Source organism: Chenopodium album, chromosome 12 (assembly GCF_948465745.1).
Source record: "Chenopodium album chromosome 12, dcCheAlbu1.1, whole genome shotgun sequence".
In the NCBI taxonomy this organism is placed as follows: Eukaryota; Viridiplantae; Streptophyta; class Magnoliopsida; order Caryophyllales; family Amaranthaceae; genus Chenopodium; species Chenopodium album.
The window spans coordinates 2,159,078-2,171,917 of record NC_137845.1 but is presented as its reverse complement, the minus strand read 5'-3'; the positions used below and the strand labels follow the sequence as shown (position 1 = coordinate 2,171,917).

General features: G+C 32.0%; 2 protein-coding genes across 2 annotated transcripts; both read left to right on the top strand.

Annotated features, from left to right (window-relative positions):
• The first annotated feature begins 1,947 nt into the window (after window positions 1-1,947).
• Window positions 1,948-5,116, top strand: LOC145571566 (glycine-rich RNA-binding protein 4, mitochondrial-like). The gene is made up of 5 exons (XM_081630597.1): window positions 1,948-2,075; window positions 3,674-3,814; window positions 4,303-4,371; window positions 4,476-4,582; window positions 4,663-5,116. Exons 2-5 carry the CDS (start codon window positions 3,721-3,723, stop codon window positions 4,708-4,710), a joined length of 318 nt encoding a protein of 105 aa, XP_081486723.1. The 5' UTR covers window positions 1,948-2,075; window positions 3,674-3,720; the 3' UTR covers window positions 4,711-5,116.
• Window positions 5,117-8,543: 3,427 nt separating this feature from the next.
• LOC145571565 (histone H2A-like) lies at window positions 8,544-9,539 on the top strand. Its single transcript, XM_081630596.1, has 2 exons — window positions 8,544-8,831; window positions 9,077-9,539. The coding sequence occupies exons 1-2, from the start codon at window positions 8,616-8,618 to the stop codon at window positions 9,317-9,319; spliced, it is 459 nt and encodes a 152-aa protein (XP_081486722.1). The 5' UTR covers window positions 8,544-8,615; the 3' UTR covers window positions 9,320-9,539.
• Window positions 9,540-12,840: the final 3,301 nt, after the last annotated feature.

The window sequence follows — 12,840 nt, the reverse complement described above, 5'->3', positions numbered from 1 at the left end:
TTTGAGAAAAGTCGGTTCTACCAATTAGGTGTTGCCACGTATTTTTTTTTTGTGTTTAAAGTCGTTTTTGCCCTTTGCTTTTGAGGTTTTAAAGTTCATCTTTAACTTTGATTTTGAAGTCAATTGGAAATGGAATTGAGAATGTCCTTGATATGGATTTTAAATTGATTTGGAAGTTGGATCAATGAATGGAAATTTATGAATGGTGCGAGGGTGTACTTGAGTAAAAGTGTTTATATTCTGTTTGTTTAGGAATAATTGCAATAGTTTGATTGATGTGTTTGTTTATGTACAATTTTAATTATTCAATCTGAAAAAGTAATATCTTTGTTAACATAGATGAGTGGTAACTTTGACTCAAATATTAGAGTGCAAATCCCAAGTTTTGTGTTTTTGTCCACTAATTTCCTCCAATCAATTACGAAAAAATTTACAATAGTCACATAGGCAATAAACCTATCAATTTATGCTACTAAATCCTCAAGTCCAATATAGGAATTATCATGTTTCAAGCCACAAGCATTTTAAGTTATATGAATATGACATATTAGTGACATTACCATCGTTCAAATTCAAAAAAACCCTAGAATTAATAAAAATAGGCAATCCTGAGCCAACTCCTATTGTCAAAAGCTTTTTGTGATACATGTGTGGTCGGCTAAATTTATTTAAGTCGTCCTATGTGGTACACGCCTTGAAGACATAATTGACTCTAACAGATCGAAGTTAAATGTCACGTGGGAAAGCGTGATGACTAAAAATGCGAAGTTCACACTATTAAACAAAGCAATCAAAATTGCACTAAATATCTTTATCTTTGTATTTATATTAAATAATGAAGTATCAAAAATCGATGTGTATTATTAACGCCTATAACAGTTCTAAGCACGATGGGGATGAAAATTTTGAAGTATTGGAGGGTTTTCAAGTGCTAGTGTTAGTAGTGTACATTTTAGATAGATTACTTGAAACTTGAAAATAAACGTAGATGAATTTACAATAAAGCAACAAAATCATTTAAGATTTGCATAATCAATCCACGAAATTGTTAACACTTGTTCACACCAACGACCAATAAGATTAAAGATAATATTAGTAAATAAAGATTCTCATTTGTTTTTCAGCTATCATTCTTATATCTTAAAGCCATAACAGTTAGTATTGCCTAGAATGTCATTGTCCAATCTAATAATTTGCCATGTTAATAATGCACTTGACATATGACACGACAATATAACACAATATCAAAACAAACACACACGCACACGCACATTTGAAAGAAATATGGAGAAATAGGTGTAAAAATTTTACAAGATAAATACAAAATACGAGTACATATTTTAAACAAGTAAATGACATAATACAATACCAATCTATTCATGACTTGAATTAATTTTCTCTTAGTGTCTCATAGTGATATTATTTTTTTTATATATAAATATATTAATTAAGATCTAATTCCATTTAGATTAGTCTGATCCGGATTTAGGACCTTCGAAGTTCGAACAACCTTATTAGTAAAATCACATTTATTAATTGAAAATAGAGTTGATCATATTAGGATAGCCTGATTTGGGTATAATTTTTCAATTCGCATAACTTGTTTTTTTAATTCTTAGGAAAATGATAAACATAGCTCTATAAGAAGCTAAAAAAGAAATATTTAGGATAAGGTAACATTAATTACACCGATACGCGCATGATTTTGTCATAAATTCCCAACTTAATTTCATTTTAAGAATTATATTTAATGCTTATAAATAACCTAAGGGTTACATATATTATTACCCTAATTTTTATTATTTAACGAGCCTTGGACATGCATTTCTAATTTTTTTAGTTATTGTGGAATTTTTTTTGCTTGGCCTGAAAACCTATTTGGCCCGATCTAATTTTGCAGGTTTTGGCCAACAACTATTTTTGGCGATCATTTTTTTCCAAAAAAATTAAAAAAGGAGAAGAACAGAGCAGTTATTTGTCGAGGAGGTTTTATTTTTACTTAAAAGCTCCTGTATTCATCTCATCTCCATCGACTCGAAGTTCCTCTTCACACTTTTTTTCTTCTGGCAATTCAGGTAACTTATTGCTCAATTTGTTGGATTAAATGTGCTCAACACTGCCCTACTGTAATTATATGCACGCACACAAATTTGTTATAATTTGATAGCAAACCCTAAATTCTGGTTTGATTTGATTTGTGGTAGTGGATACATAGGTTTGATGCGTTCATTTTTGTAAGTTGGATAATGCTTGCCACATGTTCGATAAAATGTCTAGCAGAAATAGTTATGTCATTGTTATTCTTATTCCATTCCTCCTATTACTCATTGATCATGTTCTAATGTTCTTAAAATTGCTGGAAATAAGTGAATCTGTTGATCATGAAAATGTTATTGTTTATTTTCTATTGGGTGTTTGAAAGCATCATTAATTAGGTGATATCTATTAATTTTTGTCAAGTAATTTGAATACTCATTCTGCATGACTATGCCCTTCAATCTCTTTATTCAAGCAGTTATCTTGTTAGTGTTGTTAGAATGTGGACGGTAAGGATTTATTAATATGGATGGAATTCGAAGGGAAACTACGCTACCACTGAGGTTCTTGCTTTCCTCTGTGCGTGCTAGTGAGATGAGGCTAATTTATACTTGGCATTTTAGTTCAATGCTCGAAGCTCGAGACTTCCATCACCTCTTTATCGGAATACTTCATATCGACCAATACGTAACAGTAGTAACACTAGTTTCTTTCCCATATCCTCCTTTAGGGTCCTTTCAAAGTCTAGCTTTCAACCTTTTAAGGATCTAGGAAGTTTTATACTCAGATTCTGCTAGTAGTATCGATATGTCCCAAGACAGTGGTCATAGGATACATAACATTTCATTGAATACATTTGTAGGCCTAGAGACTGCACGAGAGGGGTCTGTAAGCAAGTAATTTGGATTGATAAAAATCCATTCTAGGTTTCTTATTAGTGAGACCTACCTCATGAAAAATTGAAAACAGTGCAACTTACAAAGGTATCCTCCCCCCCCCCCCCCCCCCCCCCCACACACACACACACCCTCTGATTTTTCTGGTCTGGTCAAGGTTTTGTCTCTAAAATTTTAAAAGTTTGCTACATGGTTTTGCACTTTTTAATTTCAGTTGGTCTGTTGAAACTCTGTTTAATCATATCATTATATCAGATTGCTTATAAATTATGTTGTCCATCTAAGATTGAATCAACATTTCAACTTCTGAGTTCTGTAATCATTCTTGTAATTGTAGTAGGAGCTTGAATGCTTTGCTGTCCCTAGGCTCTAGACTTTACTTCATTTAGATCTATACTGCCCTTGACAATCATATACTTTGTATGTTGGGGCTGATGCTTTATACCTTGACCAATAGTTTCCTGTATTCTACATGAGATTTACCTACCCTCTCTAAATGTTAAGGATTGGTAACTACTGATTGAAAACTAGGTGGAAGTGAAATTTGAAGAAAAAAGAGCTACTTGGTGATTGATCTGCATTTGCATGGACATTAAAATTGCACATTCTATGTAATATAAAAAAAGAGCTACTTTCGCTCTGAACTCAAAGTTATAGAATCATTTCATGCTCCACCATTTGATTTTGAGTTTAATTTGAAAGACAATAATGTTTTTTTTTTTTTCCCATTCATTTGGCAGTGAATTGAAGCACACAACTCTGATTCTCTCCACTATCTAGCAGAATAATGTTGACCAGAATGCTGTGTTGTGAGCGTATAGCCTACCCTTCTGCAATGCTTCAGCTGGTTCGTAATGCCTGTACAAATTTGTTTGTTGGAGGTGATTCTCCCCCTTATGCTTCTTCATCTATCGGTCCTTCCCAATTCCCACCTCTCCATTTTGAATGCAAGTCAATTAATTTTTTAAAATCCAATCATTGTTTATTACTCAAATCTTCTTCTACAACAACCAATCCTGTAGAAACTTGATCTTATTGATCAAGTTTCTCAGAAATTTCTGGAAACTTCGAGAAGAAGAAGAAGAAAGTAGAGAGAAAACAGAGAGAAAATTGATTAAGGAGCTTAACAGAATTCTGATATGAATAACAGAATCCATAACAAACTTTGCCACGCTGGAAAATACATAATAAAATACAAAAAATGTATTTTCAACAAATCCTTTATGTGAATAGTTGTTACCTGCGTGTATGGCTCCAGTAGCACGTATATCATGTTTAGGTTGTTTTTAGTTCAAGTACACTTTTTTATTCTCATGGAAAATTGTTGTTGACTTATCAGGTTTCAATCATGTTCTTCCTCTGTGATTAGGGCTTTCTTATGATACGAATGAAACTGTATTACGAGATGCTTTCACACGGTATGGTGAAATTATTGAAGGTAATATTATAGTACTAAATACTACTGTTGAAGTTTATAGTATTGAACTATCTTTTTTCTCTACTTGTTATGTTATTGCTGATTGATGATTATGTGTTTCCTAGTAAGAGTTATTTGTCACCATGTCACTGGAAAATCAAGAGGATTTGGATTTGTGAAGTTTACTTCTGAAGACGGTGCTGCATCAGCTCTTAAGGAAATGGATGGTCAGGTTAGTGTCCAATTGCTCACATCATTTTTGCATATCTAGCGACTGAAGATCGTGAACCTGTCATTCCTGCTGCCAAACAGGTATTGGACGGGAGGAATATCCGTGTCCATCAGGCCCACAAGCAATGATCATGATTTTCTTCTATATATGGAGCTGAATCATTGTTGCATGTGCAAATGAGTTTATATTGAGCTCTATCGATGAAATCTTCCATGGAAATATCTGAAACTTTGGGAGCAGCCTTGTGATCCATTCGTTGATCTCACACCCTTGAAAAAGCGAGATGATACAGATAATATAGCTGCAGCAAATACTTTTTTGGTCAATCTCTTTTTCCAGGAATAAAATTGTGAAAGACTGAAAGATGTAGAACTTTCCATTTGATCACTATGATAATGATTTTCCTGAAGTTGTAATTTTCGTCATTTCTTGTTCATGGATAAAGGCTGTAGTTATTAATACTTGATACATTGACATTCTCCGATTACATCTTTTTGTGTATGTTGATCAATGGAGCAGGCAGATGCACCTATTCTACTCCTTTTATGCTTTCATGGCTGAAATGCTTGGTTTACTTGGCAGATTTTCTGCTCATCTGGGCCTAAACCTTCATTCTTCATTTTAAAGCACAATGACTTTGGGCTGGGAATCTATTAACAAATTTTGAAATGATGTTGGTGTATAGAAAAAAAAAAAAAAAAAAAAAAAAAAAAAAAAAAAAAAACATAAAAATGTAAACAAGAATTGATCTCATGTTTTGGATATCACCTTTCAAAACTTTAACCAACTAGATTAGTTGGTGTTACTAAAATAAATAAAAAAAATAAAAATCATCATATATGATACGTGTATAAATTGATAATTATTACTCGTATTTATTGAAAATTTGTACCACATGCATACTTTTTGAGAAATGCATAGTATAATTAGTGTTTATCTTGTTTATAAGAATATGGAATTATCACACTTATGGTTAGAACTTAGAACTTGTCTTGAGTTGGATTATGCCTAATAGCCTTTTGCTTCATCCGCTAAATTGATGGACAATAGGTTGATCCATAAACTTTGACCTTTAATTAATACTAAGCTTTTAGATAATTATTATTCTATCCACAAAATATTCTTCTTGTTTGTTTGTATGTTCCCCATCTCTATACAAATCTTTGTCACTGGATCACGTGCTGATAGGTATTGTAACAGTTCATGATTAGAATTTACACATTTGAATGATTCATTGAGATCCACATTATGTTTTCTTAACCTAATTATTGATGTTTATATATTTTTTTTATTATTGGACATGTACATTTTAAATTTTTTAACTAAGGGCTTGTTCTGATTTATTGAACTGATTGGAGTTAAACTGAATATTTTATGAGAGAAGAAAATTAGGAACCGAACTGAACTGATTGGAGTTGAACTAAATTGAAATTAAGCTGAAAAGAACGGGCCCTAAGATCCTTGGTACATAGTGTGGTAGATTTGGGGGATAATCAAGCAAAAGACAATTATATTGGAATCCATTTGCTAATACAAGCATATGGTTAGAGGATGTAATAACAAAGGGGGTATTATCTTCATCACAAATCTACTGAATTAATTTGAAATTGTTGAACATGAAATCACGTGCGACGTGAATTCATGGCTAGTTCTTTCTAAGACAATTTTTCGAATTATTGCCACTATATTAAAAAAAGAATTTTGCAAGTGTGAATTTTAGAAGAAGTGTATTGTGTTAACATTTGCAACACAATGCAAGTTCTTAACAATAATTAAAGTTTGTAGCGTTTTTTTTTTCTTTCTTCTTTTAAGTGGTTTGCCCCTCTCTTTCATAAAGGAAGAACAAAACCAACAATATATGATTGGAACATACAATTGGATTAGAATAGATCTTACTATGGTGAGTTATCTTCACTTTATTTGATATTAACTTATGTGACCTTGACTTACCGGACTCGAATAGTCATTATTTGAACTTATTGAATCTAGATAGACCTAGTTTGTACTTATTAGGCCAAACTAAAATTGATTTGACCTAATTGCAAGAGTGTAGACTTGAGAGAATAAACTTAGAACTCGTCATAACCTAATGGATCAAATAGGATTTGATTTTAAAAAGCTTATCTATATCACCTAAAACTTATATTTGTAAAATATAAAGAACACACCCTTAGATCTTGTAAAACCTAAGGATCGGTGTTTTATTGAACTAATTTTCACTTATCAGAATTTATGTGAACTTGTTAAGACTTATTTTAGTTGTAATTTCAACTTGGGTAACCCTCATTAGAACTTATTTTTCTTGAATTGAATTTATCTGAACTTATTAGACTTAAATAAGTGAAAATAAGATGAACAAAATAACCCCTAATTGAAACATACTACATATAAATTTTGGGTGAAAGTATACTACAATGCTTGATTGCACTAGGATCGGTTCTTAGCCGGTATACTTATTAGCTGCAAAAAAACTGTGTTACAAACAAATAAATTAAAAGTTTACAAAATAAGACACTGTTCTCTTTAATATCCCTTAAGTTTATTTTAAAAAAGAGTAAGTTTTGATAAATCACAAAGAGTTGTTCATTCAAATAAGATAACTTTAGAAGTTCTCGTCAAAAAAAAAAAAAAAAAAAAAACCTTAGAAGTAAATAATTAATTCAAATACGTTATGAAAAAGGTTAACCAAATCGAGTCGTGTAAGCAATAGGGCATAATAAGTTCAGGTGAGTTGTTGAGTTTAGATAAGGTCGCATAATATATAGTTGGTAATTCAAGTAAGATAACTTTAAGAGTAAATAATTGAAATAAATTATGATAAAGAATTAAAGATTAATAAAAGCAAGTCGCCTAAGTAATAGGGCACAATAGGTTTAGGTAAGTTGATGAGCTCAAATAGGATAAAAGATAAATTCAGATAATATTAGTAAAACCAGGTGAATAGAATGCATCATACGGAGTATGCCATGCGAGTTGAATGCATCATACACAGTATGTATATAGTTTTTATTATTTAAACATACAAACAAGTACATAATAGTCGTATTAGGCAGTTCAATTCAGAAAAATTAATTTTAGTTTAGCAAAAATAAACTTTTAAAAAAAGAGCTTACTTAATTTAAATAAATTTTAGTTTATTTATCAGTAAAAATCAGTAACTCTAATAAGTTTTAATCAATAAAAACAATTTTACAGCAAAAATAAGAAAAAAATAATAAGGTTTAGTATAGCGTATTAGTAAATATACATTGAATAATAATAATTTTTTTTTTAATTATATCACTTATATAAATATATAATCATATGTAATACAGAGTAATAATACTAGTAATAGGCCTTGTTCTCATCAGTTTATTTCCAGTTCAGTTCAGCTCTAATAAGTTCAGTTCAGTTCAGGTCCTAATTTCCTTCTCTTATAAAATATTCAGTTCAGTTCAGTTCAGTTCAATTTCAGCTCTAATAAGTTCAGCTCAGCTCATTTCAGTCAATGAGAACAGACCCTAAGGCCCCGTTCATTTTAACTTATTTTTGCTGAACTTAATTTTTTTTTTATTGAACAGAAATTATTTTTACTTTCACAATATTTTGTAAGGAGTAACAAAGAGGGAAAAAATAATAATAATATTAGTACTCCATAATATTTTTTTTTGAAAGCCGTACTCCATAATATTTTTATTTTCACAATATTTTGTAAGGAGTAACAGAGAAAGAAACAAAAATAATGTTGAGAATTTTAGAAGAGATGTGGCGGGATTCCAATTCTCAAACCAAATTTCAAAAAAATAATACTCGCTTCCCATTGGTCCATTCAAAAGCACACGGATCGCTATCAAAACAGATCCTAATCCGTAAATCCAAAAAATCCAACGGCTCAAAACCCACAATCCAATCTCCCCCCAAATTCCCATTTCCCACAACTCCACTATATAAACCCACAACTCCCTCCACCCAAATTCACCACCAAACTCTTTCATTTTCTCTCTCAACTTTCTCACTCTAAAATCGCCATTTTAATCTCTGCAAATTTCTAGCAATGGATTCAACAACCGGAGGAAAGGCGAAGAAGGGAGCCGCCGGAAGGAAGGGCGGAGGCCCCAAGAAGAAGTCGGTGACTCGCTCAGTGAAAGCTGGATTGCAGTTTCCAGTTGGTAGAATTGGCCGATACTTGAAGAAAGGTCGTTACGCTCAGCGTGTTGGTAGTGGTGCTCCTGTTTACTTAGCCGCTGTTCTTGAGTACCTTGCTGCTGAGGTATATCAATCAACTCTATAATTTCAATTTGTTTTTCAGATTTATTTATTTTATCATTGATTGATTTTGAGGTTTAACTTCATGATTTTTTTTATGGAAAATGTGTTTTCAGATCTGAAGTTTTGATTTCATTTGATAATATTCTGGAAAATGTGTGATGTTGATTTCATTTTGATTTGAGCGTTTAATGCTATTGTATGAGTTTTGGATTTGGATTTTGATGATTGGTTTATGTTGAAATGAAGGTTCTGGAATTGGCTGGAAACGCTGCAAGAGATAACAAGAAGAACAGAATCATCCCAAGGCACGTTCTCCTTGCAGTAAGGAACGATGACGAGCTCGGAAAATTGCTCTCAGGAGTGACAATTGCACATGGAGGAGTTCTACCAAACATTAACCCAGTTTTATTGCCAAAGAAGACAGGAGATAAGGCTGCAAAGGATGTGAAGCCTTCTCCTAAGGGTGTTAAATCCCCTAAGAAAGCTTAGATGATGATAGTGAGGTCGGTTTCGGGTTAGATTGAAGGATATGTTGGAAGTTGGTTTTGTGTTATTGCATTTTGTAACTATGGTAGTATAAGTTTAATTAATTAGGGTTTTTAAAGGGTTAGTGAGGGCTGTATGTTAAAGGGGATTGAGTCAATAGCTGATTGATTCAGTTTCTGTAATCATATGCTTATTAATGAAAAACAATATTTATTCTCCCTTATATCTTTATCCTCTAATTTGCAGTTTGGGCATTTTAATTTTATTTAATATAATTGTTATATGGTGGTTCAATTCAATTTGTTGGTATAAAGTATCCTGAAACTCTAAATCTATTAAATATTGGTATAAAACTAGGAGATTCTTAACTTAATTAAAGAGTTGATTGCTGTAATTGTATAGTATATCGATTAAAATTTGGAGAATCTTAACCTACTTAGGCCCCGTTTTTTAGAGCTGTTCTACTATGCTGAAATCTGCTTTGCTCTGTTTCAATTTGCTCTGCCCTGCTTAAAATTAATACTTAATATTGAATTATTATAATAATAATGTATATTTAATAAAAATAATAATAAATAATTAATACTTAATGATAATAATAATTAATATTTATTAATAATAAATAAATAAATAATATTTATTAATAATAATTAATATTTATAAATAATAATACTTCCTCCGTTTTCTTTTACTTGCAACACAGCCTTGTGGCACATGTTTTGAGCTCTGGTTTATGTAATGTAAATGGACAAATTTTTCATTATAATTTTTACAAATGATACTTAACTCTATTCTAATTTTCGTGTAAAAATTATATTGATAAAATCGCTCGTTTACCCTCACTAATCATCTCCTAAAACTGCGTGCTTAAAAGGTGTGTTGCAAGTAAAAGAAAACGGAGGAAGTATATAATTAATATTTAATAATAATAATATAATTAATATTTAATAATAATAATTAATATTTTATAATAATATAATTAATATTTAAAGAGTTGAGATTTGTCAAGTCAGTTGATTCTTTGTTTGGTTCCAAGCTAATTTTTTTGTCTGTAATTGTGCTGTTCTAAGTCTTTTTGCAATATTACTTGAAATTGTTTTCTTTGTACAGCCTTGAGTAGATTATACTCGTACTTGTTTTGGGTTTGTAAATATGTGGGAATATTAACAGAGTGTGTTTTGAGGTAAGTGTTTCATGAAAGCTGAAAGTTATTGGTAAAGGTGTTAAGTTGAGTGAGTTAATTTGAAACAGATTTGTTGAGTGAGTTAACAAATTTGTAGTGTGAGCACAAATAAGGAATTATAAATGTCTTGTAAAATTTCTTCGATTGTGTTTATTTTAGGGCCTGTTCATATTTACTGAACTGAGCTGAACTGAACTGAACTGAACTGATTGGAGCTGAACTGAACTGAACTGATTGGAACTGAACTGAACTGATTGGAACTGAACTGAACTGAACTGAACTGAATTAAGCTGAAATGAATATTTTATGTGAGAGGGAAATTAAGAGCTGAACTGAACTGAACTGATTGGAACTGAACTGAACTGAACTGAACTGATTGGAGCTGAACTGAACTGAAATTAAGTAAATATGAACAGACCCTTAGTTGTATCTGAGTGCAAGAAGTATGCTACTGGGAATTTAAAACAGTGAAATCAGAAACCTGGAACCAATCAGTTATATATTATTTCATTTCATCAGCTTAATTTACTAGCAAATTCATTTTAGAAAACCTTAACTATAATTGACAGCTTGAGAGTTTGAAGAAAATCTGGACATTTAAGAAAAGCTTGAGGTAAGTTCATTTAAGAAAAGCTGGACAATGCATTCGTTTAAGAATGCTTAACTATAATTGTCATCTTGTCAAATTGAAGAGCAACACAGTGACTGTTTTGAGGTAAGTTCAAACAATGATACTATGGAGTGCTCCATAACAAGACTCTGTATATTGTTAGCATGAAATCTGATGCTGATAGGAAGACCATTGCAGGTTTGATCTATTTTACCATATACTGTGATGCCTGGAATTGGCAATTGGGCAGTACTGGTATATAGGAAAAATTTGCAGGTTTAACAGAACTTGGAAATTTGAAACTACAAAATAAGAAACTACATTGTCAAATTGAACTCATATTTCACTTCAACAAATAAAATAACATTGTACAACTTCCACTAGTACATGAAGGCACTGGATTTTGATGATATAGGAGATGGAGGGATGGTTAGTCCCTCCAGCTCCCCCCCCAAGGACCCATGTGACGGGGGTTCGGAATTTGGAACCTCACTCCCCCTTTTTGTGATAGAAGGGGGCTCCCCGTGTACTTTACCTAGAAAATAAAAAAAACTATAATTAAAAAATAAAGGCTCTGGATTTGACATGAAATATTGAATTTCTGAATATTCAACAAATTCTGGTTCAAAGACTGAAACTTGAAAAAGGATTAGTTGTAAATTGAAACATGAAGAGTCTCTCTCCTTTGCAAGTGTTGGCACTCGATCTCAATCATTAGCAATTGCCCCTGAGCTTCCTGAGTCCACAAAAGGTGCAAGTCAGGAAACGTAAAACGACAGACCTGAATCACATGAATCTTACAATGCCAAACAGAAGGTTACAAATATATATTTTTTTTAAAAAAACCCCACTTTAAATGCTCCAGGGTGGTCTGTAGGCACAGAAAACTCCTGATCACCTGCATGAAGCAAAGAGTACACCATTAAAACAATCTTTAGATAAAGAAATGTAGACATGATATAAGTTAAGAGTTGACACTAGGGCATTTGTAGGCTAAGATGGTGGCTATTCAACTTATCCTACTCTAAAAGTCAATTGCATTTCATTTATGCATTGTTCAATTTTCAAGTCTATTTTTTTTTTTTCCTTGACAAAATATTCAGATACAGAATAAAAAGCTCGACCGTGGTGGTTTTTTGAGCAGCATATTACTTATTCCATGGGTAATCAGCAGAATCAGCACTACCACCATAACCGGTTTCTAGCATATAAGTACCTGAAAAATTACTTTAATATTTTCATGTTAACACCATGCAGAATTTCCTAACATTGGAATTGCAAATTTCAAGCTGTGGCACTTTGAAATACCATAAAAGTAAGGAATTGTGGAGACTGCACTACTACTTATGACCAGCCTTAGCAACAACTTCATTCAACTACTTGCCCAGTTTATGGATACAAAAGCTTATTAGGAATCAGCTAGAGAAAATCAGATTCTACAGAATGCAAGCCGGCTGACTTGTTGCAAAAAAGCTTGGTTCAAACTAAACTACCATGAAGAAAACTCAGATTCACACCATCTACCAATTAAGAAAATCTCAGGATGATCTTCACAATTTATTAAACCACCGAATCATATCATCATTTTGAACAGTAAAAAGGAAAGTACAATATTGCCCATGAATAACACTGCAGCTGGCATCAGATGTGTGTTACTAGATTCATGACAACATAACAGATTAACAGATAAGAGACCTCATAAGAGTAATAACTACTCATGTAATCAACGAG